Raw genomic sequence first — 27,500 nt, forward strand, 5'->3', positions numbered from 1 at the left:
TAAAACATGTCACAAAGTCATCCTTGAGACACAGAAGACATCTCACGAGAGCCCTAGTAATTGACAGATTCACAAATGAAATCTATCTGTGCCATATTGGTACTGGGCACGTAAACCACTTATTCCAATTTCCTTTTAATTTTTACATGACAATTCCAATCACGCAGTCAAACACTATGGTAGGCCAGAAACAGGCCAGAGTTAGGGCATGCCATTGTAATTGTCATAATGTTAGGTTACAAATAGCCCCACAATCTGTGGCTTATAGGGACACTTTGCGGCATCAAGTTGCATCATCGGTGCTGCTTAGCATATCAATCCTAAATTAAACACTGCAACAGTGGGTTGGCTGAGAAGTCGCTTACCATGTCACTGTCCAGTTCAGCATCATATTAACAAGTCTGATATTGTAGTGTGGTGGTTATGTTACCGGACTGGTAATCCAGAGGCCTGGACTAATATTCTGAAGAACATGAGTTTAAATCCCATGGCAGTTTGAGAATTTGAATTCAAGATTTACAAAAAATCTTATTTAAAAAAGAACAAGTCTGGACAGAACTCATGACAGCATATTGCTGCTGAAACACTTTCTACGGTGGACAGATGAATGTTTAAAAAAAAAACCTTTTTGTTTGCAGAGTTTTCCTTTTTAGATGGCTATTCCAAACACAGGAACTATCACCAGTATACAGTTGTCAACCTTCTGCTTTTTACATGGATAGTCAGCTTTTTCAGCCTCAATTCTTGAGGGTTGGGAAATCAGCTGCTGGCTGAAATCACTCCACGATCCACTGTGATTCATCACTTCTGCACATGCACAACGTTTCAGAAGTGAGCTGCGATTTAACCATTGCTTAAACTGTTTTCTATTACTTATCCTCAATTTCCAGATTTTTTTTATTCGTTCATGGGATGTGGGCGTCGATGGCAAGGCCAGCATTTTCTTCTCCTCATGCCCCCCAAAACTGATACAAGAGTAAAAGCAACAAACAGTAGGAAGCATGTAGTGGGAACTGCTGGGAGGAAAGCTTTGAAATTATAAGATCAGTTGGTCACTTTCTAAAAAAAAAAGCTATATTTTTCAAACAAACAACTTGAAGATGAAGCCATTACAAGAGTGTCCTGAAGTACTCCTTGAATGTGATAACTTCATCACTGCTCTGCTATCCTTTATGAAGACAGATGTTAAATGTGCATTTTGATTGTAGATAACAGCAGTACATAAATGATGGTTTTATCCTCGAGGTTATATGCAAAAAATTAAATTACTATGCTTGGAGTGGAGTCCTTTAGCCACAACATAAAATAATAAATATTTTTCCAACTCCATCCTTAGTCACAAGATAATGTATGAAATGCAGAGAAACTATGATCATTTTCAAGCAGTTTACATGCCTGTAGTGGAATCAACACCTTGAAAACACAAGATTAACTCACTACACCATCAATATTCAGATTGTTTGCAAACACGAAAATCATGTTACGCACTATTACAAACAAACTACCATCGAGGTACAACAGCTAACAGTGCAGTTCTACTCTAGCTCTCTTATCTCCAATTAGGTTTCTATCTCAAAGCTCTTTTTACCTAGCTTTTCCACAGTCTATTTGCCAAATTATTTGCTACACACAGAAAGCTCATTATCTTCATAGCAGTTACTGAGAAAAAGGAAGAAACCCATAATATTAAGTAGCCACAGCCAATTCCTTTGCAGCAGTAATTTTTACGCCATTGCAGAATAAATTATTTTTGGCTTCAAATACTGTATCACAGTACACCTGAATTTAGAAGGTTGAGGGATCATCTAATTGAGTGTTTCAAATGAAAAAGGGATTCAATAGGATAGATACAGAGAAACAATTTCCTCTAATGGGGGAATCCAGAACAAGAGGGCATAATCTTAAAATTAGAACTAGGCCATTCAGGAGTGAAGGCAGGAAACACTTTTTCACACAAAGGGTAGTGGAAATCTGGAACACGCTCCCCCAAAAAGGCTGTGGATGCTGGGTCAATTGAAATTTACAAGACTGAGATCAATAGATTTCTATTGGGCATCAAGGGATATGGAACAAAGGTAGGTAAATGGAGCTGAGGTAACAATCATCCAAGATCAAATTGAATGGCAGAACAGACTCAAGGGGCTTCAAAATGCTGGAAAACATACAAAATTGCCTTCTCGAGGGCAATTAGGGATGGGCAATAAATGCCGGCCTTGCCAGCGACGCCCACATCCCGTGAACGAATTTTAAAAAAAAGGTCAAAAATCTAAATCTCTCTTTTGGGCCGGGGGGGTGGGGGGTAATACCCCAGAACCCCAAAGAAATTAATTTTGTACTAGCAGAGCTCACTACCCCTTCAACAGTAACTGGGCTGCCCCAGTGTCATCAATAGAACAAACAAATTTACATGTGTGTGAATGAAAATGGTCCATTACTGCATTTTAAAAACATTATTCAAGAAGGCATTAACCAAGGATCACTTTCTGTAATGTGCTATAATAAGTTTTATACATACTAAATGAACAGTTTGCTTTGGGTTGGGATGGGATGGGATGGGGGCGAGGGAAAGAGAATATTGGGCCTCGGGGGGAGGGAGCGATTGGGGTCAGGGAATTTCGGGACCGAGAGCATTAGCGATCGGGATGGCGGTTGTGGTAAGTACTTACCTTTAAAGGGGCACAAGTAATAAAGGAACGTAACCATAAAACGTACTTTCAACAAAACAAAAGGAAACTTATAAAACTAAACCATAGTACCGTTAGTGTCTATAAGATATTCTATTCCTTGCAGTGCCCAACGGTCGAGGAAGGCCTCAAGCGCATGGGTGGGCACCGCATGCTCCAGGGCCAACCGGACAGGTGGGCCCGATTCATTTAGTTACAATCCCAAGATTGTGCATTCCACTATAGTTGCTATTTACTTTTAGATACTGCAATGCCCATCAAAAAAGTATTTTAAAACCTATCCTCACTTACTAAGAATGAACTGATTTTATTTTGGTTAACATTGCTGGCTACTTACGATGACTTGTTGCTCTTGGTTTGTTCCTGAATTAATTCTCCTTTGGGATTCACTATGAAGATTCTGCTTTCTTGGACTTTGACTTCTTTATATGCATAAGCGTCCTGCAGTTGAATATCAACAAAAAAGTCACCACAAATGTTTCAAGCAATTACATCAGATTTAAAGAAATGCAAAGAATTTTAGCTTTATTCATGATCCATCAGTCACAAAGAAAAGCTTTCAAAAATGATCTTTTGAATCACACTGGCCAGGCAGGTTAGCAAAAACAGTGCTAACTATACTGTTAAAATTATACAAATCCAAGCCTCAGACTTGCCTGATGCATGAAATTTGCTGGCTTCAAATGTGATGTTTTATCAACTCTTAGCAAGTGCGGAATGAACATTCCACCTAGAAGAAATAGAATAACCAACACTGTCCATTTCCTACTGCTGCAAGCATTTCCTGTCAACTGCTCATAGGACACCAATGTCCACTGAGAAACCCACAGAACGGATAAGGGGGTCACCAGAAGTTTTTACTGCGATGAGTGGTATATGCATAGGGTAGATGGGCACAGAGAATGGCGCAATAGTATTAAAATGGTGTTTAATAGTAAGGTAATTTACTTATGCATCCAACTCTTACTTCAAAAGATACTTCACTTACATTAGTCCTGTTTCCAAAAGCAGCATAAAATGGACACCTATGTGGATTAAATAGATTCCTGATGTCATTCAAGCAATGAATTTTGAACACTTCTGGTTTCTTCTCAATTACTTCCCTAAAAAACAGAAAAAAACAACTTTTTGGTATTTTATCAAACTGTATTACTATAAGTTTCTTCTACTTTCCCAATAAATGTGTGCAAAATAGACTGTGCCAATGAAAATGGTCCATTACTACATTTTAAAAACATTATTCAAGAAACACATTAACCAAGGAACACTTTCTGTAACATGCTATAAGTTTTATACATACCAAATGAACAGTTTGCTTTGGGTTGGGATCGGGGAAGATCGAGCCTCGGGGGGAGGGAGCAATCGGGGGTCAGGGAATCTCAGGATCGAGAGCAGCAGAGATCAGGATGGCGGTTTGGTAAGTACTTAACTTTTGTTATGTAGGCGACGTTTATGGTTCGCTTTTCCTGAGGCAACCAGCACCAGTGCTGGCTGCCTCAGGGCAAACCAATGTTGAATTGGGGACCTGAAGCAGGCATTAGGCCCCTTATTTGCATTTGCAAACAGCCTAATGCCTGCTTCAGGCATGGGTAAAGTACTCCTCTTGTTTGTCCTTACCCAATATGGCAGGTGACGCACTTCCGGTCGGATGTGTGCACGCTTCCTGCCTGCCATTTTGAGGCCTTAGGAGGCCTTGTAGCACCTGAAAAATGGGTGATATGCAGCCCAATTTAATCCTCACGAGATAGTGTAGAGTTATAGAATAACTTTTATTGTTTAGAATTAAAAGGCACTGGAAACGGCATGTCACTGGAATTCCTAGCAGCGTAGTCAGTAACATGTAAAATCATTTTCATGCAAAAATCAAGAGGATGCAAGTATTGCAATTTCCATACAGTTTTTATTTGATTTTATTTTAAAAAAAGATTGAAAATTGCATTTCTGAAAGGGCAAAAAGGGAAAAACTAGTTTTACTACCTGCAGGTAAAAATTACCAGCATGATGCTATACGCATGTGGAGACCCCTAGTTATCATGAAACAACTCTGTCGGCCAGTGTGGTTATTTAATGACAGAGATCTTTGGAAAGCTGTAGAGATAAGTAGATACACCCTGGTTGAATCAATAGGGGTGTTTGTTAACATAGTCTGTGGCTGACATCAGTTGGCATGTGTCAAGATTTCCCCCGCTACAAGTACTAGAGAATTTGCCAAATAGGCAGATTTTTCAAAGTCTCCTGTGAGACTATAAAAGGAAGAACAGATTTTAAAGTGTAAACACATGGAGGAATTTTCTCCTTTAAATGTATGTGCACCATGAAGCAGTGTTGCTTAAAACACAATTAGTATTGCAGGCATAGATAAATGATGGCAACTTTGCTATTCACAAAGTATATAAATACTGAAAAGAATCATCACCTGTGTAATGCTGAAATCAAACTACTGGGAGCCAACAGGAGGGGTCCTCTGGGAAGTACAGTTCCTCTGTCATTAACCCAGTGTAAGTATCCTCTGGTTATATCTGCCATTCCTATTGCACGGGCAGAGCAGTAAAGAAATTTGTAGCCATTCCTGTATAGAAAGTCAAATAATACTATCAGTGATAATGGTATTCTCCACCTGGGTCTTGCATAATTGCCATAAATACAATTTACTTTATGTGGATTAGGCACATAATAAAATATGCCATGATTTCAGTAAGTGTACCAGTACATCAAGCCTCAGGATATCAAAGTAGGTATAGCACAGGAGGCCATTTGGCCCATCGTGTCTATGCTGGCTCTTTGAAAGAGCTATCCAATTAGCCCCATTCCCCTGCTCTTTCCCCATATCCTGTAAATTTTTTCCCTTCAAGTATTTATTCAATTCCCTTTTGAAAGTTACGATTGCATCTGCTTCCACCACCCTTTCAGGCAATGCATTCCAGATCATTACAACTCGCCATATCAAAAAAAAGTTTCCTCATGTCACCTCTGGCTCTTTTGCCGATCATCTTAAATCTGTGTCCTCTAGTTACTGACCCTTCTGCCACTGGAAACAGTTTCTCCTTGTTTACTATTATCAAAGCCGTGCATGATTTTGAACACCTCTATCAAATCTCCCCTTAGCCTTCTCTGTTCTAAGGAGAACAACCCCAGCTTCTGCAGTCTCTCCCTATAGATATTTGAATTCATTAATCCACCAAATAGAAAATCAGTTTTTAAAAAAAACACTCCAAATTCTTGACATTGAGAGTTGTGCACGACACTGCTTTGCCAACCAACCCACTGAATAAAGTTACATATGGAACCCAGCAAAGACAAAGGGAATGGTAAAGAAGGATAAGAAATTTTCACTGGTAACAAATGTTTGCTGCTTCAAACTTCAGGAACTTTCTTGTGGACGCTGATCAATTTGTGAAGGTTTTAACAGGGTATGGGAAGCAAGTGGGAATGTGGGATTTGACTAGGTAGTTTATATGGAGAAAAACATCTATGCAGACTTGATTGGCCTAATGGCCTATTTCTGTCCTGTACTGTTCAATGATACATATTTCATTCATTTCAAGGATGGATACATTAGACAGAACGAATGCTGAGAAGTGTTAGCACACTGTCTTTCCACCGCAGCATGAAGGTCAACTCCATTTCGAGTGATGGAATGAAAGTCAACTCCACCTACAGTGATAGAATGAAAGTCATCTCCCTCTCTCTGTCTCTATCAGAAGCGATGTGGAATGAATTTGGGAATTTCAACTCAGTTGAAACTCAGCTATTCCACAACAGAAAACTATCCAGTTTGATATAAAATTGGCCATCTAACTGAGGCCAAAAGGATGGCCAATTACTGGTACAAAATGGGTCTCTCAACCAGGGAAGGCAAAACAATGACTGGTATAAAAGCTCTTCCGAGGTAGGGGTTAATTGCTGGACGGTGTTTACAAATCTTTGTTCTGGTCACTTTACGACTGACCTGGAATTGATTGATGTTGACTCTGCATTGAAAATGTCTCATTTCCCAACACTGACAAACCTTACTACTCTTCTAAGCAGAAACATTTGTCAATGCCTCCATTACATAGGATGGGCTTTAATTACTTTAACAAACATGTAGAACCACACTCTTGAAAGATTTTTCCCCCAGATGGGGAGAAGGGGAAAAAGCGATCAGAATCGAGAATTTGATGGACACAACATGGCAGCGTTCAGTGCTTTTATCAGTTCCACTAACTTTTCAACTTTTCCCCTAGAAATAATTGTAAAATTCACCAGCTGTGAAGTTACAGTCCGCAAAAAGGCCCAATGGTGACCTGTGCCAGGAAATACCTAACTATAGCTCACATAATTGCTTGAACATCAAATGGCAGAAATCTAACTTACTGTTCCAGGATCAAAAGAAACTGAGAGCTAAAAATGTTGCAGGCCAAAAATGGAGATGAAGCTAGACAAGATTTCTCCCTCATGTAGGACCAGTGCAAAAGCACAACTCATGTAAGCAAGAGAAAATCAAATGGAAACAGGTTGCCTATAAACATTCATCACATTCATGACAAATTTAAAATAATTCATTGCAATAGTTTCAATGCTTCCTAAATGTCAGCATGACCTTAGACATGACAGGCACAGATAGTATTTGAGTCACCATCAACCCAAGTATTGTTCAGGTTTGAAGATTTCACACGTGTTACCTATTGAAATTTATAGGATAAAGTCATTCAACTTCACTTCACATATTCACTGAAATAGCAAATATATTTTTTAAAAAAGCAGTGTAAATTACATATCAGCATACATAAGCTGAGAAATTGTAATCCAAACAGATAAGATTACACTTAGGCTGTATTACTTCAGCAAACCAGACTAGAAACTATCTTGAAGATAAATCAAGTAAACATAGTCTATCCTGTTAATTCAGTTAAACTACTGGATAACTTGATTTTGAATTTAACTAAAAGAGCTTCCAGTACTATTTTATTCCAATTTCTTAAATCTAATTACTGAATAATTCATTTTTTAGCACAAGAAAACAACTTTAAATTAACACTAGACTGTAGATCATTACTGATGTTCCACATAATGTGTGTTTATAGACATTCTATACTAAATTTTCTGCCCATTGACTGAGTGAGTGGAAAATCTAGCCCTTCAACTTCACATAAAAATATAGAAGCAACAAAATATCTTGTTAAGACAAGAAATAAACATAACTTCAAAATAATACACCAGCAGCCAAATTAATGATCAAAATTATGAACAGTTAAATGCATCCGGAACCCATATGGCAAAATGCAGCAAACCAGTTAGCAGAAGCTATATACAAAAGAGTCTAAACTGAAATTTTCTTAAATCATTTGAAACAATACTGCAGCACCACCTGGTGGATGCAATTTGAAAAATACACATTATGCACAAAATTTATCTCATTGCTCACTTTCAATCAGCTTTTATAAAATTCAACTACACGTGGGTGCCATCTTAAAGTTATCGGTGAATGAACTAAATTAACACCTGTACAGTTACCAGGCCTCCTAGTTAGGTAACAAGATGGTTGATTTTTTTTTTAAACTAAGGTCTGAGTTTCCACCAAATTTTGTCACTCAAGTATTTAATGATTTAAAAAAAGTAAACCTTCTAATACTACTCCCATATCTGCTGACAGGTAATGGAGATGTAATTATAAACATGAGAGTAACCAATTCCAAAATGAATTTAAAATCACTGATGGAAAGTTTGCGTAATGGAAATTGTAGATATTTTGGCATCTATCACTGCCTTGAGCGAACTGGCTTCAACTACACACTACTGTTTGTGGTCATGTAGAAATATTTGCTTTATACAGAATGAAATGGTCATTTTTGTCGTTCTGGATTTTTCATTCAATTCATTTGGAAATTTCATTATCATTATCGTATTTCAAATAGGCTATCACCCCCCCCCCCCCCACCCCTGCCCCCCAGTGTGTGTCCAGCGATTACTGCTTTAAGATCGAATTTAACTCCTGGGCGGGAACACGGCAAAGCAAGCCCATGGAACTGATCAGAGCCTATACTGTACACTGACCAGTTCCTACCTAAAATGGCAATCAGGGTGCAATTGATGTCATCGAACCCGATTGCCATTTTAAGAAACTAACATTTTAATTTTTTTTTGAAAAACTTACCTTATTGGGCCTTTTCTGACCCTGGCTGCTGTTCCTGGCAGGTTTTGCCAGGCGGGGAAGCCATCACTGCTCCCTGCTCAGGTCTCAGGTTAAAATAGAAGATCAGTCACCGAATGAGTCACCAGAGCCCAATCTGCGTATTTAAAGAGGACCCCACTGGCTTGGGGCGTGTGTCTTTGCTGCCAACAGTTTAAAATTGCAGACAGCCAAATTGGGGTGGAAAAGGAGTGGGCAAGACCCCCACTCCATTTTAACTCCCCAAGCCTGGTTTCTGCCAAACAGGAGGGGTTAAAACTAACCCCTTTATTTGCTGATTTTCCTTTCTATTTATTATTTCAGATAATAATGTTGTAAAGTATACCATGCTTGAAAATGGAAAGCAATGCAACCATATTTACTAAGACCCAATAAAAAATTGGGTATTCAAACACTTGAGTATGGTTTCCATGTTGTACTAATGCAGCAACACCACTTATGAAACTACACTTCAGCAAGAACTGCTGTTTAATGGGAAAAAATTGAAGGGGGAAACAAAAGTAGTAATTTCTAATTTACTACTTTCTGTTGAATGATGTTGAACAGATGTAAATACATACTGGTGTATTTTATGGTAGAGTTTTGCAATGCCCTGGTGGGTCCAATCCTTTCCCAGTTGTGGCAAAATATGGCCTAAAGCATCAGATCTGGAAACACACAAAAGAATCATTGGTATTAAACATGTACATTCAGTATTTCACTGAAACATGGTTCAAGGGCATCCATGTTCATAACACAAGTGGACCAAAGCGCAAATTGTCTGGATGGAGTTTGAGGCAGAATTTTCTCCAAGGTGGTCAAATGGGGATTTATTGCTACTTTACACAGGTTAAAAATAGTTTGCAGCAGCATCGCTCTTAGCTGTTGTTTGTAGGAAAATCATGCTCTCTTTTACTGTCATGCTGAAGAACCAATTAATGATTTTGTTGTTTGACTGGGGTACTTTGTATATTTCTGTCCTCCAATCTTCTTCCTTGCGGTGTGCACCACTGCTCAGCTAGAAACGTGGGTCTAGACTTGTGCCCTGGGCATCAGTGCCACTTTTTAAATGCTTAACACAAGTGCACCTGTAAGTAGAATCGGGCCATCTCATCCAATTCTCTAGCTTTACCAGTGAAAAATTACAAAACCTCTAACCTGCTGTATCTTTAATCCAGCACAGCTGAAATGAAGAACTTACTGTATCGGGAGTCATTATTCCACAACAAAGTGCACTGAAGCACGTGCATGTCACTCACCACATGCTGCTAGAGACTGTGTCCTTATAATTAACTGCTACAAGCTGCATTTTAAAGGAATGTGTACATCAGAATTTTTGAATCTGTCCAATTCCATTGCAAAAAAAGTGGGAACCAAAGTAATTCAGTAACATAATGGTAAAAAATGGAATAAATCACCTGCCATTGGATTAATAATTTCCTATGAAGCCTTCTTAAAAATACATTTTGTTTTTTTGCAGAAAAACCTGTGCACTAAACTGCGCTGGTGTTGCTCTTCCATTGGAATCTTGCATTAAATCAAAGTGAATAAATCAAGGTTTCACTGAGTGAATGTCTACAAGCATAAGTCATGTGAAACCAGATTTTTTTTTAATATTCAGAGCAAAATTTACATAGAGGTCACAAAGGAAGTAAACCAACGTTCCTTATTTTCTTAAAAAAAAGACAAGCACAACAATATATATAAAAAAACAGGAACAGTCAGAGACTCCTTTTGATAAAGCAAATGAGTTGTTACCTTCATTCAGAACAACACTTGGTGCTCTATTAAAACAGCAGAAACAACCAATTAAAACAACAAATGAAAGAAAAAACAAGCAACAGTCAGATCACCTGGCTCGAGCAGGTTTGATATGAAGAGAAAGAAAAAAGTAAAGTGCATCGCAGCTATGAAGTTAACAGAACTTGAAGAATAGCTTGACTGATTGGAATTTAAAGAGGGATAAGGGTTTTAGCAGTGAAAACATGGGGAGCCAGCTCAGACATATCTGGAATCTTAACTAAATAAACACCAATGTAAAAATGCTTTTGAATTTAACATGGTCTACTCTTAAAACTGACTGCTGCTGTGAGTACCAATTTCTCAAGCAACTCCTCAGAAGTATCACAATTGATGCATCTCTCTGCACTCTTAAGCAGAGTTATCAATACCTCGGGCAGGCTCATCTTTTAATACAAAGTAATGCAGCTACAAGTTATTTTCTCTTCATGAGACATTGGGCTGATGAAATTAGAATCTGTAAATTTAGGTGAGTGAATGATCCATCAAAAGCTATGAAAATCTGCGCTCTTAAATAGCATATGCTTTAAACCAGTGTGCATTTAACCAGAATACTTAACATTTAGTAAAAGACAAAAGAATCAGGACTCTAAAGAAATGTGTAATTAACCCAAATGTGGATTTATGAGGGCTTCACTAAATTTCTCAGTTGATACAAATAAGTGACTATTTTTTGCAAATGTTAAGAGTATAATTCAAGAACTGTTCATCCTTTTTCTCAGCATGGAAAGAGGCAGGCTTAATTCACATTACCATCAAAAGCAAAATGTGAGATTCAATTATAAAATTAGATGTGGATTTCTATTAAGTTATAAATTTAGTTTAATGAACGCAGACTTCAGCAAAAAATAACTATGGCTATAGGCACACTTACTTTGTTATTGTCCCATCAATATCGGATATAATAACCTTATCATCCCAGTTCCAAAGGTAAATGGTACCTTCACATCGACAGGTTCCCTGATATTGAGTTGTCACACTGAACACTGCATTATTTGGGCCATCTTTCAGATTCAGACTGCTCTGAAAGGCATAAAGAAACAAATATGTATTGAGAATAATTCAACACTATAAAATGAGATACTGCTGGTTCGCTCCAAACAATGAAGCTTCAGCTGCAAAACAGAATTGCATCATCTTCAATCATGAAGAAGTACATCTTGTCCACATTACTTTTTTCAAGACAGTGATATTTATGAATTCATTAACTTACTATATTGGTAACTCAATGTAAACCTGTGCACAAATTTCATGCCCATCTATATTTTTAAAATACCATGTCAAAAAGTCTTGCATCTAGTGCTTGTCCATCTCACATCAGACATCACAATTTGATACAGGTGCAAAACAATCTTGGAGGTTGGGGGGGGGGGGGGGGGGGGGGGAGGGGGCACGGTGGGAAGAGAAAGCCAGTCACTGATCTGGAACCTCACGTTCAGAAGCACTTACAGTTCTGATTGACCTCAGCAGTTTATAAGTAACTACAATAACTCGATTTCAGCATTTAGAGCAATGGCCTTAAGGGGCATTCTGGATTAGCACCAGAACTTCGCACCAGGCCATGGACAACTGTAAACAATGCTACAGGAGATCTGCCAGCAACAGCATAAAATTAGAATGGTGTACGAGTAAAAGCCCAATACTTTGAGTGTTTAAAATAGGCAGCAAATAGAAATATACACCACTTTCAACTGCAGTTTGTAATTATAGTGGATCAAAAAATAATTAAACACAAGGATACATTCTCCCTCCCATCACATACACACACACTTCTAGAAATATGACTATTTTTGAAATGTATCTAGGCCAATCAGATTTTTCCCAGAAAGCAGCTGATCCTGAAGTCATGAAATGTATGATATAAATACAAGTTCTTTCTTTATTCACCCAACGCAGTGACTTTTTCATGTAAACTTTCGAGGCTACAGCAAGTGTTAAATATGAAAATGGATCAATAATTTATTTCATGATTCGAATTATATGGCTGAAGCAGAGATTTAAGAACTATTTGCCTACCAGTTTTTCTGTGGACAGTCTCAGGGATTTTTTGTATGTAGCTGTACTGCTCTGACAAGGTGAATCTCGCCATTTAGAACCTGGCTTTGCACGATCTTTGATGGTACTAAAGTCATCATCACTAGAAGTTAACTCTTCTTTAGGCCTGTTCCATAAATAAATAATAAAGTATTAAAAAGTTAATCAAATGGCAACATTTGATATATTAAAGCAGTCATACCCAGGTTTCCTTATTATATATTACAATTGATTAGAATGTTAATAGAAAAATAAAGTCTAAATTAGTAAGTGCATTACATAGATTACACATTGTATATTGAAAATGAACAAAACACCTGCTGACTTTAACCCATATCTCAAAACACAAAACATCAGTTTGTATAAACAGAAATAGGACCACTACATTCGATAATTTTGTAGCTGAAGGAAAACTACAGGGAACTGCTCAAAGATGTAAAAATGTTATGAGCGTTCTGATTTACATAAAAATCATGAAGGATCTTCTGGGTATTTAGAGGTTAAAAACAGCCTCTCGTGCCTGTTCTGCCATTCAATTAGATCATGGCTGATCCGTAACTCAACTCCATTCACCAGCCTTTGTTCCATATGCTTGATACCCTTACCTATCAAAAATTTATCGATCTCAGTTTTCAAAATTTCAATTGACCGAGCATCCACAGCCTTTTGGGGGAGCGAGTTCCAGGTTTCACTCCAAAATGGCCGAGGTCTAATTTTAAGGTTATGCCCTCTTATTCTGGATTCCACCACCGGAGGAAATAGTTTCTCTGTATCTACCCTATTGAATCTTTTTATCGGTTTAAACAACTCAATTAGTTCACCCTTCAACCTTTTAAATTCATGAGAATACAAGCCAAGTTTCGACAACCTGTCCTCATAATTTAAACCTTTCTGGTGAAGCTGTGCTGTACCCCTTCCAAGGCCGAGACAACTTGCTGCTCTCATCCACACAATTTACTCTACATCCTAACTTAATGTCATTTGCAAACTTGGATATACAACTCTCTCTTCCTTCATCCAAGTCATTAATAAATATGGTGAAAAGCTGAGGCCCCAGTACAGACCCCTGGTCCATCCAGCCATTCCATAAAAAATGAAGATCTCAGGATCAATATACTGCAGCTAGTTATTTCCAACTTATCTTGTATCCGTACTTTAAATTGACAGTTCTCAATCATTGATCCTAACTTGCCCAGATACCATGTGCAGTTTTTGGATGCAATTTATGCACTGCTGTAAATGAGTTTTTACCAAGTGGTCATCCTGCAAAGTTGGTCTGGAATAAGTGGCTCACCTCCTGACCCCTCAAAGCCTCTCCACAATCTACAATACTCACATCACTTGGATAGGTGCAGTTGCAACAACACTCAAGAAGCTTGATACCATCCAGGATGGAACATCTGCATGATGAGCGCCCCTGCGATGGTATCCACCTACTTGGGCACACTGCAGCTGCAGTGTGTACTATCGACAGGATGCACTGCAGCAAACTGCCAAGCTTACTTCAACAGCACCTCTCAGCCCATTATCCTCTACCACGAAGAAGGGCAAGAGCAGCAATATTATGGGAACACCATTTCCCTCCAAGCCATGCACTATCTTAACATGGACATTAATTGCTATTCCTTCACTGTACCAAGGTCAAAATCCTGGAATTCCCGACCTAACAACATGATGGAAACACCATCAACACAAAGAATGCAGCAGTTTAAGGAGAAGGCCCACCACCATTATCAGGGCAAGTAGGGATGGGCAGTAAACTCCCAAGAACAAAATATGTTTTAACGTTGCTGGTGCCACTTGTACATTGGTGTGATTTTATCTATATACTGTAAATGACGGTAAAATCTCAATGCTTCTTCCTGTTCGACATAACTTCCAGTATATTTTGTGGTCATTGGTATTTAACAACAAATGATTTAGTAAATATTAGACATGGTCAGGTTTATTTTAACACTTCAAAACAAAATCAGTTGCCACATATAACTATCAAACTTAACTTTTGTAAAGGTTGTAAAAGAAAAGTTGATGCTTGAATATTACCTGCAACCCTCGAGTAAGGTGGCTTGTTTAGTTTCACTTGTTTCATTCTGATCTTCACCTTTTTTGATACTGGATTCTGGCTAAAAATAAAGACACTGCGTCAATGTTGTGTACATGCACGAAGCTAAGCCATGCAATAAGATAACCATTACAGAGGCAGTGTCTCTGGCTGAATTACTCAGTCTGTACCTTAAATGCATCAGAAAAATGAAATCCAAACAATATGTACTGCATTTTTATTCAAAAGATCTCATATTGTGTTTACAGTTGCAGAAGTCAGATTAATTCTGAAATGAACTGAAATCTAATCTCCATTTGTCACTATTAGCTGTCCAAATGATGTGTGCTGACTCAGAATCAATGTAAATCATGCATAAATTTTATGTCATTACAAACTCGTTGCAGATTTACAAGCAGATTCCCATAGAGTACCACTCCCCCTATCATTAACTATGTTGCTGTTGTCTGGTTTGTTCTTGGTTCATTTACTATTTCATTAAAAGATAATAACTTAAATGGTAAAACAAAGACAGAAAAAAGAAAGCATACCTCTTTTGCAGAATTTTTCCTGCGCCAAGAGAACCACCACCCAACAGTCTTTTTTGGCATCTTTTCCTTTACCAGCTTATCAATAGTAGCCTGCAATGAATAGGAATAACCACTAAGGGATCAAGTAGCAAGAATGCAGTTATGCATCCCAAAATCAATGCACATTAAGCTTCTAAATTTCTACTCCTAAATACATATTGTTCTAATCTGATGACGCCTCAATAGTTTATTATAACAGGAATTAATACTATTGAGCTGAATATTTAATTTCCAGCCAAGAAGTTGTGAGTCTGAGTCAAAGAGATGCCTTTCTCAAATTCATTTGCTTCAATTGTGACAATATTTGAAGGACCCCCCAGAAGCTAACTGCAGGCAAAATTTAACTGGGAATATATGGAGGCACCTAACCACTCTCTACAGGAGGTAGAGGGATTACTGTTGAGCAAGGCAAACTAACTGACGGTGAGAATAATTCATCTTTGAAAATAGATATAGGAATTAACTATTAAAACAACATAGGCATTATTCCAATTTATGAACACATAAGTTGGACAACGCAAAACACAGAAAACTAGGGCATGGATAACGTGACAGTAAATATTCTTAAACTGCAGCATATGTACTTTCCAATTTTAAAAAAATTACTAATCATTATGCACAAAGTCCATTTATGCCTGTCCGAAGATTAATGAAATGCTACTTCTTGCATAAGCTTTTGCAACTCTATTTTCTAATTAAAAAGAATAATTTGAAATGTTATTATATGTGCCATTTAAGAGCACATTTATATACATGTTAGGGAAATTTTCTCAAGGAAAAGAGAAGTATGTTTTTCTTAAGTGTCAGTTAAGCTATCTAGAGAATTCCATCTGAAGACACACTGTACAAATACTCAATGGTTTATAAAATGGACACTAACAATACTAGACAATACTGTTGGTTTTTCAGTTCATCTGGTTAGCGGGTTTAAAAATATTTGATGACCAATCCACACCTGAAACATCAACTTGTTTGTTCTCTCCACAGATGCTGCCTGACCTGCTGAGTGTTTCCGGCATTTTCTTTTTGTTTCCAGGTTTTCAGCATCTGTAGTTTTTTGTTTAAAATATTGGGACAGGGTTTGCGTAGGAAAGGAAAAGTAGTAAAGAAAGAAAGCTCAGACAATCACATAAATACATTGGGGGAAAAATTGGACAAGGGTCCGTTCTGAGCGATGGTAGCGCACTCCACTGAACGGAACCTCCGCAGGCAGCACGTGAAATTCGTGCTGCCTGCTACTTATCCTGAAATCTCCGTGCAGCAAGCGCAGCCCTCGCTGCTGAGAGGCTGCACGGAGAATGAGGAAGTTGAAAATGGGGCGTGGCCAGCGCACATCATCAGCTGCCTGCACTACTTAAAGGTGCAGGCACATTTCTAATGGCAGATACACAGCCAAGGAGGAGAAGGGAAAATGGCATCACGAGTAGCTGCACCAGCAAGAGAGCGGGCACCAAGATTCTCGGATGACGCTCTGGAGGCCCTGGCGGAAGGCATGGACCAGAGGAGGGCAGCATTGTACCCGCAGGGTGGCCGGAGACCGTCTAGATTACAGCTGCGTAGGCATTGGCACAGGAGGTGAATGCGAGGAGCACTGCAGCACGCACGTGGGTGCAGCGCTGCAAGAAATTTAATGACTTGACACGGGTGGTCAAGGTGAGTGAATGCAAGTGTCAAGTTGCACATCCTAGCAACTGCACCAATACTCCATGCACGACACCTCCCGTCACCTACCCATCAACAAACCCTGCCCATCCATACGCAATGCTGCATCTCTCACGCACATAACACTACACACTTGCAGGCCACACAACCACCACTCAAGTCACACAAACTGACAACTATTCGACCATGACAGGCACATCACCCACACATCTTAAAGGACACTCACTGACACGCTGTTCTCTGTCTTGCAGGAGAAGGTGGTGTATAGCACCAGCCAGCAGGAGGGACCGGAGGCTGGACGGGCCATCTACACGTCCTCACCCCCCTAGAGGAGATGGTGCTCAGGATCATTGGGCGGGCAGTCGCTGCAGCCGTTACAACATGCCGCGCTGGAGGTCCCGGTCAAGGGGGGTCTCTGCATATCTAATGATCCTTCTCCTTTTCCACATGTCCCTCCTCCCATAATCTTTTCTGCACATGCTGCCAGCACGCACCTCTTACTTGCTCCTCTCCCCACTCCACAACTCAACCTGTTTCCCTTTGTCATTGCAGATACCCAAGAACACATGGCGGCACCAGAGGAGGAGGACACTGAAGCCATACCGTCACTCGATCTGACACTTGTTTCCACCAGCTCAGAGGCTGACACTGCGTGTCCTTTAGAGGTTAGGTTAGAGGAGGGATCTGTACGTGGTGAGACACCGAGCACAAGTGCACAAGAGCCGGGGCGGAGGGAGCGGATACCACAGGACCCAACTCGCCGGAGGGCGAGGTCGCTCACTAGTTCTGCTGCAGAGGAGTCAGATGAGGACTTCGATGGGCCAGGCTACAGAAGACGGCTGATGAGCATACACCAACAAATGCTTGGAGCACTGGAAAGCCTGCCAGAAAGCCTGCGCATAATGAGAAGGGGCATAGAGGAGTCCAGCTCCAACTTGGCGCAGGGCTTTGCGCAGTGCTCGGAGCCCATCCCTTCCATGGGTGGTCACCTCCATCAGCACAGTTGTGGAACCCACCATGATGCAGCGTCTGATGACTGATGTCACAGCATCCATTGCAGCACAACATCTGCCATCCAAGGTCTGACTGCTGCATTTGCAGCTCAGACTGCTGCTATCATGGTTCTGGGGACCACTGTGGAACAGGGCTTCCAGGGCATCACAGCACTCCAGCAATCCGCTCTCCAGGAGTGCTGAGGCGCCGCCTCAGGAGAGTGGCAGTGGCGCCATGGCAGTCGGACCTGCTGTCCTCTCTCAGGACGACAGCATTCCTGATCCCACCCCTGCCACTCCACCAATGCCCCTGTCGTTGCCTGTCGGCCAGCCAGGCCAGACTGCTGCAGCCCGTGCTGAGATTGTGCAGTCTGAAGCCGAGCCCTCCAAGCCCAGAGCTGCTCGAAGTCATCCTCCAAGGCCATCTGGACGTTCCTCCATTGAAAGCCAGCAGCCTTCCACCACCCATGCTCCAGCCACTGGGGAAGCACCTCGTAGGAGCATGAGGAGAGGTAAGGGCATGCGGACAACAGGCACTCAGGGAATGCACAAGGGTGAATAGTTCTGTTATGCTTGCAAATATTCATTTATTAATCCATAAGTGAGAGCTTGATTTTGCATTTGGTGGTGGTTTTTATTCATGTACTGAGCTGAGAGGGACACCAATGTGTAATGTGATGGAGGGCGATTTGATTGTCTTGTGAGAGGGGAAAGGTGGGGAATGTCGGACTGTTGGTGAGTTGGGGGATGTAGTTCCAATTATTGATACCGGGCACGGATCAGGCGAGCACGCACAGTCCTTGCAGACAAGGCGTGTGGTTCCTGCTGCACCCTTGCGTCCTCCTCCACCTCCTCTTCCTGCTCCACAGCCTCTGGCTCAGGATCTTCTGCAGTCATTGGTGGCAAAGGCTGGTCTCCCATGATGGCGAGGTTGTGCAGCATGCAGCAGACCACCACAAATCTGCCCAACCGCTCAGGGGAGTACTGCAGGGCTCCTCCAGACCAGTCCAGGCAGCGGAAGCGTTGTTTGAGGAGGCCTATGGTGTGCTCCACGATGTTGTGTGTGGCAGCATGGCTCTCATTATTGGCCTGCTGTGCATGTCTGCATGGATTCCTGACCAGTGTCATGAGCCACGTCGTGAGGGGATAGCCCTTGTCGCCCACTAGCCAGCCTTTGACTTGTCGAGTCGGATGAAAGATAGCTGGCATGTTGGACTGCCACATGACGAAGGCGTCGTGACTACTCCCAGGGTAGCGGGCATCGACCTCCAAGATGCGATGCGTGTGGTTGCACAGCTGCACGTTGAGGCAGTGGAAGCCCTTTCGGTTGACGAAGACAGCCGAGTTGATGTGCAGGGCACGCAGGGCAATATGTGTGCAGTCCATGGCACCCTGAACCATGGGGAAGCCAGCAATGTGGGCGAACCCCCGTGCTCGCTCGTTCTGATTGTCTCTGTCGAGAGGGAAGGTGATGAACCTGTTCCTCATGTGGTACAGGGCGTCTGTGACTTCCCTTATGCAACAGTGCACTGCATACTGCGAGATGTTGCACATGTCGCCAGCAGAGGCCTGAAATGCTCCTGAGCCGTAGAAATTCAGCGCCACGGTGACCTTCACAGCCACAGGCAATGCTGTCCTCGCCCTGCTCCGAGGCTGCAGTTGTGGCCGCACCAGTTGACAGATCTCGGTAACGGCTTCCTTGGTGAACCTCAGGCGTCGGATGCAATCCTCCTCGGTCATGTCGAGGTAAGAGAATTGATCCCTGAAGGCCCTCATTGGGTAGGGCCTCCTGCTCAGTGTCCTGCGCCTCCTCGTCCTCCGTCTCCTCGCAGCTTGACCCGCTAGGCGTGGGCTCTCTGCATGCTCCCAGTAACACTCAATGCCCAACGTGAGCCCTAGCAGACCGCCCATGGTTGTCAGGAATGTTATTCCACTAGGGTTGTAGTTTCCCGACCCGTAAAGCAATACCTGCCAAAGCACTCTCAAAAAGTAGTGTAGAACCTCTGAAGAATAGGGATCTTCAAAAAACACTTCCTACTCCTCCAGCAGCCAGAAGCAATAATCCAGCAACTAACCTGCAACACCTGCATGGCCCTTCAAATGGCGCCGGTGGGAGGGTCCTTCGGGCACTGTTAGAAACGTTTAGATGGTCGGGCAAAAGACTGTGCGTTGAGTTGAGTGTTAAGGTCCAAAATTATGTGTATCGTTTTAAATCAGCATTGCACAATGATTGCAGCCAATTTCTCCCTACTTTACATGCTTCCAGTGTTCGGGGTTCCTAGACCAAGATGGCGTCTGACGCATGTCAAGCAGGAAACGTGTGTGCGCATCCAAGACGCCATCTTGGATGTCGGAGGGGCCGTGTAACGCCGAAACAATGGCACTACACGGCCCAATTTAGCGCCCATTCTACCTTAAGGTTATATTCTGAGTTGCCCCATTGCTCAATGGGTAATTGCACCATGAGATGCATTATTGGCCCATACAGAATTCATCAAGTGATTCACTGCTGAGTCATACAGACCAGGAAAGCCCCAGGAATGATCTCTGATCTATGCTGAAGTAGCTGATCTCAGCCAATGTGACAGTAATGGTATAACAACTGACCTCATTGTTCTCTGAGTAAAGGAGGAGAGACGGAAGAAAAAAACAGCTATGGTTCCCAATCATTACCTAATGGCCACTGTTGGTACTGCAGATGTGAACAGCAAGTGAGGGAAAATATACAGCAATACATGCCATAATCAAATAGCCCACCAATCGTCATTATCCAAACTCACACATAAAGAATAGTCGATTCAGCAAGATATTGAAGAGCTTCCAGCACCCAAAGAACCATATTTTAGCATTAGTTGCTGTCTTCAGAAGTGGAGGGACGAGAAATAATTATTTTACTTGGGTGGCAGTGTCATGTGCTTTTACGGTTCTGGAAAATTACACCAAGAAGTGTAAATTTGACTAATGATTATTGATAAAAAAAATATATAATTCACCTTGTAATTTCTAAGTATATAAGTATGCACAACCCCTTTGCTGAATCAGAACACCTTGCCAAATGTATAATTTCTACCTTGGGTAAGTTCTTCTGAAAAGCTTGAATGCAGAGAATCATGGGAGCAGCGACTGCCCAGTTGTAATACCTATAAAAAACAAAAAGTCCAGGGTATTTATACCAGTATAAAGAAATTTATTTTTAAAATATGTAATTTAGTACTCCACAACCAACGGATCTGATCAAAGCTCTGCAGTCCTGCCACATCCACGTGAATGGTGGTGGACAATTAAACAACTAACGGGAGGAGGAGGCTCCGTGAACATCCCATCCTCAATGATGGCAGAGTCCAGCACGTGAGTGCAAAAGACAAGGCTGAAGCGTTTGCAACCATCTTCAGCCAGAAATGCCGAGTGGATGATCCATGTCAGCCTCCTCCCGATATCCCCACCATCACAGAAGCCAGTCTTCAGCCAATTCGATTCATTCCACGTGATATCAAGAAACGGCTGAGTGCACTAGATACAACAATGGCTATGGGCCCCGACAACATCCCAGCTGTAGTGCTGAAGAATTGTGCTCCAGAACGAGCTGCGCCTCTGGCCAAGCTGTTCCAGTACAGCTACAACACTGGCATCTACCCGACAATGTGGAAAATTGCCCAGGTATGTCCTGTCCACAAAAAGCAGGACAAATCCAATCCGGCCAATTACCGCCCCATCAGTCTACTCTCAATCTTCAGCAAAGTGATGGAAGGTGTCGTCAACAGTGCTATCAAGCGGCACTTACTCACCAATAACCTGCTCACCATGTGGCACCAAGGAGCCCTAGTAAAATTGAAGTCAATGGGAAACAGGGGAAAAACTCTCCAGCGGCTGGAGTCACACCTACCACAAAGGAAGATGGTAGTGGTTGTTGGAGGCCAATCATCTCAGCCCCAAGGCATTGCTGCAGGAGTTCCTCAGGGCAGTGTCCTAGGCCCAACCATATTCAGCAGCTTCAATGACCTTCTCTCCATCATAAGGTCTGAAATGGGGATGTTCGCTGATGATTGCAAAGTGTTCAATTCTATTTGCAATCCCTCAGATAATGAAGTAGTCCATGCCCACATGCAGCAAGACCTGGACAACATCCAGGCTTGGGCTCATAAGTGGCAAGTAACATTCGCGCCAGACAAGTGCCAGGCAATGATCATCTCCAACAAGAGAGATTCTAACCACCTCCCCTTGGCATTCAAGGGCATTACCATCGCCAAATCCCCCACCATCAACATTCTGGGGGTCACCATTGACCAGAAACTTAACTGGACCAGCCACATAAATACTGTGCTACAAGAGCAGGTCAGAGCCTGGGTATTCTGTGGCGAGTCACTCACCTCCTGACTCCCCAAAGCCTTTCCACCATCTACAAGGCACAAGTCAGGAGTGTGATGGAATACTCTCCACTTGCCTGGATGAGGGCAGCTCGAACAACACGCAAGAAGCTCAACACTATCCAGGACAAATCAGCTCGCTTGATTGGCACCCCATCCACCACCCGAAACATTCACTCCCTTCACCACCTGCGCACCGTGGCTGCAGTGTGTGCCATCAACAGGATGCACTGCAGCAACTTGCCAAGGCTTCTTTTGACAGCACCTCCAAACCCGCGACCTCTACCACCTAGAAGGACAAGGGCAGCAGGCACATGGGAACAACAGCACCTGCACATTCCCCTCCAAGTCACGCACCATCCTGACTTGGAAACATATCGCCATTCCTTCATCGTTGCTGGGTCAAAATCATGGAACTCCCTACTTAACAGCACTGTGGGAGAACCTTCACCACACGACTGCAGTGGTTCAAGAACACCGCTCACCACCACCTTCTCAAGGGCGATTAGGGGTGGGTGATAAATGCTGGCCTTGCCAGCGACGCCCACATCCCATGAGCGAATGAAAAAAAACTATAACCTCCAATTTGCAATAATGTAATTGCCAGTTATATCAAGTTAAAAATATGACAATTATATTCTTTATGAACAAGAACAAATTTTGCTTTCACTCCACTTCAAAATTAATTGATAGTATGAAACACTTTAAACATTTTAAGGCCCTATATAAAGCAAGTTATCCACTTCCTTCCTTCCTGCCAGACACAGCTTTCCCAATCCACTTAAAGCTAGGAAAACCATTCTACATGCTAGTTTACACCCAAGCTACGGTTGACAAGGCTCCGTTTTTTATGATATTAAACTAGCACTCTCTCATCAAGGCTTGGAATTGGAGGCAGAGGTTAAGAGAGCAGGTTTTAGAGGTAGAAAAAGCATTCTCCAACAGGAAACTCAGTCAGCTATTTTAAATTATTTACATTACTAAACAGCCATTTTAAGAATTCAAGCCTTTTTGTGGTGACAATTTGGAATCAAAATTAGATTATCAGCACCTTGTGTCCTGATTATTGTGTTCAGGACACAATTTTGAACATTGTTCAGAATGCTACATGTAATGATGAATCTTTATGGGATCGCTGGCTTCCATTTAGTGTTACCCAGAATTAGTCCAAAATCCACATACAGGTATACAAATAAATAAATGAAGCTTACTAAAAACTAAGAATCTCAGAACATAATTAATGATTGGAAAAGTTCAAATGTACAGGAGTGAAGAAATCAGGATGGAACAAAGAAAGTTGTTGAAAAACACACCTACAAACAAACAATCAGAATAGCTGTACTATTATAGGAACAGGAGGAAGCCATTTAGCCTCTCGAGCCTGTTCCGCTATTCCATGAGATCATGATTAATCTGTGACCTAACTCCATATACCCGCCTTAACCCAAGGTAATAAAGGATACGGGGCTAACAAAAATCTATCAATCTCAGATTTAAAATTATCAATTCAGCTAGCATCAACTGCCATTTGCTAAAGAGAGTTCCAAACTTCTAACCACCCTAAAATAAAAACAAGAAATACTGGAAATATACAGCAGGTCATTCAGCACCTGCAAAGAGAAAAGACAGATTAACATTTTTCTCTCAACAAGTTGACTGGCTGTCTGTGTACTTCCAGCATTTTCTGTTTTTGTTTCCTATTTTCAGAGTTTGCAGGGGTTTTTTATTTCTATTTCACCAATATTAAATCAGGATAAACACAATGTTACTTATATAAAATTTGCATATGCATTTGATTATTTTAACCAATTTTCACACATTTCTGAGAATTCAACATTTTATACCAGATTGCAAACTACTATTTTGTGAACAGAAATTTAAGCGACTGTATAATAATACAAAAAGCTGCCTCAAGCACTCACTATAACAGTATGCATTGTTATGAAGTTTATGAACTTACTTTTTGTTGATTCCAATAACCAAATTTGGATCATCAATAATTCCAGGATTTTCAACCAGCTCCTGGTATGTAACCATGTGCTGCACAAATTTTCCTGTGGCAGTTAATAATTTCAAGAGTCATTATATTGTACATATCTCAGCTGAGAAAGACTCTACCATGCATGCAAAGAATTTGTTATTTACATCTCAAATTCTTAACAAAAAACACAAAGCTAAATGACCAACCAGAACTTGGACCTGCTGATCACAGAATGCACAAATCGTGCAACAAAATCAACCAACATGGTTCCAAGAAAGGAAAAATGTTATTTTTTTTCTTTATTCTTTTGGTGATGCTTGTCCATTTATTGTTGCCTTCCTGTCGGTAAACATATTGGAGGCAAAACATTATATTCCCTCACGTTCAAATTTAAATTGTGTTTAGGTGACTATGCACACTCTCTGGGAACAGTTGAACATTGGGTGCACAGTGCATTTGTGAAGTAATTTTTTTAATGTATTTTGCAGATTGACAACACAAATATGAGTTTGTATACTGCAATTAGTTTGTTTTTAACAAAATCCAGTGTTTAATATTGTGTTTAATGAATCCAGGTTGACTATGTTGGTGGCAAAAGTAACCATCTCTTGGTCCGATCTTTACATTTTTTCCCCTACAAATGATAAAGAAAAGTTGTGGACCAAGTACTATTGAATCATCGGTGCATCGCCCGTTGCAATTCCCTACCAGTTAATGAAGCGAGAAAGCTTTCAAACCTGGCAGCTTAGAAGTCTTTTGTGTAAATTGCAAATGAAAATAGAATTGCACCAATGCAAAACACATCTGTATCTGTACTTTTTTTAAAAAAAAGAAATTGACTTAAATAAAGCAGAAAATCCAAATTCACATAAATAGATTTGGAATAAGAGTTGCATCAGGTTTGGAAGAATTTCCACATGTTAGCTAAAAGCAACACAAAGAATATTTAAGCACCGACATGTCGAAGACACAGCAAAAATATTTTTAAAAGAGCAATGAAAAGAAAACAATATTCTGAGTGATCAATAGCCAGGCAGAACTGTTACCAGAGCAATCCAAAATAATATTAGCATTCTGCAATTACAGACTACAGAAATCAGCAGTCAAATAAATGTTGGATAATGATCATTTAAGCCTCTGTACTCCAATTCACTGTACCTTGAGAAATCTCATTGTTATCACTGAGACCACCACACAGAGAGAGATTTACATCGGGTAGTTCACTAGCCGAATCAGACAGATATTCAGTACCACTATCTGCAGCTGCACTTCCTACTGACTGTGGAGATTGGGACTCTGAATGTGTACCAGATTCATTCAATTGCTTAGAACCCGAATCTTGTTCACTGAAAAGGAAGCAAGAGCAGTTAAGTCCAGTGGCAGACAAAATAATTAAATTAAATTTAGTTATTTTGCTGAAATGATACATTAAACATCAATCAGCAAAATTAATCACAAAGCATTTAATAGTAATGCATAGAGTGTGGCGACTTGATTACATACATCCTGTACCTGTAGTGTCAACATCATCAAAAGACAAAAGATAGGAGCCACATATTATAAATGAGGTGCAATACTGCTATGTTCTCATCGTGCATCCTGTGATTATCCTTCAAGGAAAACCAAAGCAGAAAACAGCAAACTAAACCTGGATAACCCAGATCCCGGTTACGGTGGTATTGGATGAGTTTGCATTGGCTCTTCACTTTTCATTCTTCAACTCAGTGACGAGGGGCTGTCAGCTGCAAAGCGCTCAGTAATACAGAACCTCGTGGTTCATCATAAAGTTGATATTATCCATTTCCAAGAAACACATGTAGACTCCTTCTTTCCTAGTCGGCTTACATTAAGAGGCTATGACATTGTCTGTTACAATCTTCATGGAAAACATGGAAGAGCTACTCATATGATATATGTTATTGTGAACATGAAGATCTTACCAACTATTTTGTTTCACTGTGACCAATTTAAAGTTGCTAATGTTTATAAACCTCCTGATGAAGCCTGGAATGCCCAATTTTACCAAAATTTCAATATCCATCCATTTATGTTGGGGACTTCAACAGCTACCACACCTCATGCAGCTACAGAGAATATGACAGAAATGGACTGGATCTTGCAGCCTGGGCTTCTATAAATGATTTATATCTCTTGCATGATCTTATACAGCCAGTCATATTCATATATGCATGAAGGAGGCAAGGCTACTTTCCTGACCTCAGCTGGGTCACCTCAGCAGGGGTAGTGGGAGACATCTATTGCCAGCCTCCTCTGGAGTTCTTGGAACAACAACGCACCATTCTTACTCAGATAGGAGTGATAATCCCATAATAACTACCATTACAAGATTATGGTGTAACTACAGAAAAGCAGACTGGAAAAAATACTTAGAGCTGACTGACATGTATATTGTGTGCAGACAACATAATACTCCTGTAAAAAACACTCACTTCTTCAAAGCAATCTTCAAAGCAGCTATTAAATCCATCCCACACGGTTGTCAAAAGGCTTATATACCCTGTTTAGATGGGGAATGTACAGAACTTCTGAAACAGTGTGAAGAATCTACTGACTCGAAGATAGCAAACCACCTCACTGACAGCCTCAATGTCTGTTGCAACGTTGGGAAGAAACTACATCAGATATGGACAGGACAAGGCCGAGCAGAAAAGCATGGTCATTCATAAAGAAGCTTGGAGCAGCACAAAAACCACCACCCATATGTCAGTGTAAGGTCTCCCTGAACAGTATCACCACACACCTGAGTAACAAAGCCAACAGAGATGAGCTCTTTGAAGAATCAGTAAAGTGGAAATGGTGCGGATGCAGACTGGTCCTACCTCAGAGCGAGGAAGACATCTTCCAGCCATTCTCCACTGAGGAAGTGGAGAGAGCAGAACAAGATTTCGCCATTAAGGCTACTGCACCCAAGAAAGAAGAGCATAAAATGGCTGAAAATCTTAATAATTCCAGGTCATCAAAGAGAGTAAGATGCCTAAGATATGGCAGAAAGCAAGGATGATATGTCTACAACAAAACCAGGGAAGAACCACTCCCTCCTTTCTCACCTCTGAGCTGTGCTTACAAACCTCTGGTGCGTCAAAAAATTATCCCCATAGTAGACACAGCTCTAAAGGGTAACCAAGCAGGCTTCAGATCAAATAAGAGCACTTGTGACCAAATTCTTGCTGTTACCATCCT

General features: G+C 41.0%; 1 protein-coding gene across 3 annotated transcripts in view; it reads right to left on the reverse strand.

Annotated features, from left to right (window-relative positions):
* Positions 1-27,500, reverse strand: part of LOC137335190 (phosphatidate phosphatase LPIN2-like) — an 84,219-nt gene that overhangs the window by 3,367 nt on the left and 53,352 nt on the right. For 2 of the 3 annotated variants that reach the window (XM_068000385.1, XM_068000384.1), the window contains exons 9-19: positions 25,458-25,645; positions 24,279-24,372; positions 21,025-21,094; positions 15,262-15,351; positions 14,713-14,792; positions 12,652-12,796; positions 11,510-11,658; positions 9,417-9,503; positions 5,101-5,253; positions 3,673-3,787; positions 3,022-3,125 (exon numbers count right to left, since the gene is read on the reverse strand). In XM_068000385.1, coding sequence (XP_067856486.1) covers positions 3,022-3,125; positions 3,673-3,787; positions 5,101-5,253; positions 9,417-9,503; positions 11,510-11,658; positions 12,652-12,796; positions 14,713-14,792; positions 15,262-15,351; positions 21,025-21,094; positions 24,279-24,372; positions 25,458-25,645 — 1,275 coding nt within the window. Of the gene's footprint in view, positions 1-3,021; positions 3,126-3,360; positions 3,415-3,672; positions 3,788-5,100; positions 5,254-9,416; positions 9,504-11,509; positions 11,659-12,651; positions 12,797-14,712; positions 14,793-15,261; positions 15,352-21,024; positions 21,095-24,278; positions 24,373-25,457; positions 25,646-27,500 lie in introns of those variants that run through there. The other variant, XM_068000386.1, reaches the window with a different exon arrangement.

This window comes from Heptranchias perlo, chromosome 19, assembly GCF_035084215.1.
Source record: "Heptranchias perlo isolate sHepPer1 chromosome 19, sHepPer1.hap1, whole genome shotgun sequence".
In the NCBI taxonomy this organism is placed as follows: Eukaryota; Metazoa; Chordata; class Chondrichthyes; order Hexanchiformes; family Hexanchidae; genus Heptranchias; species Heptranchias perlo.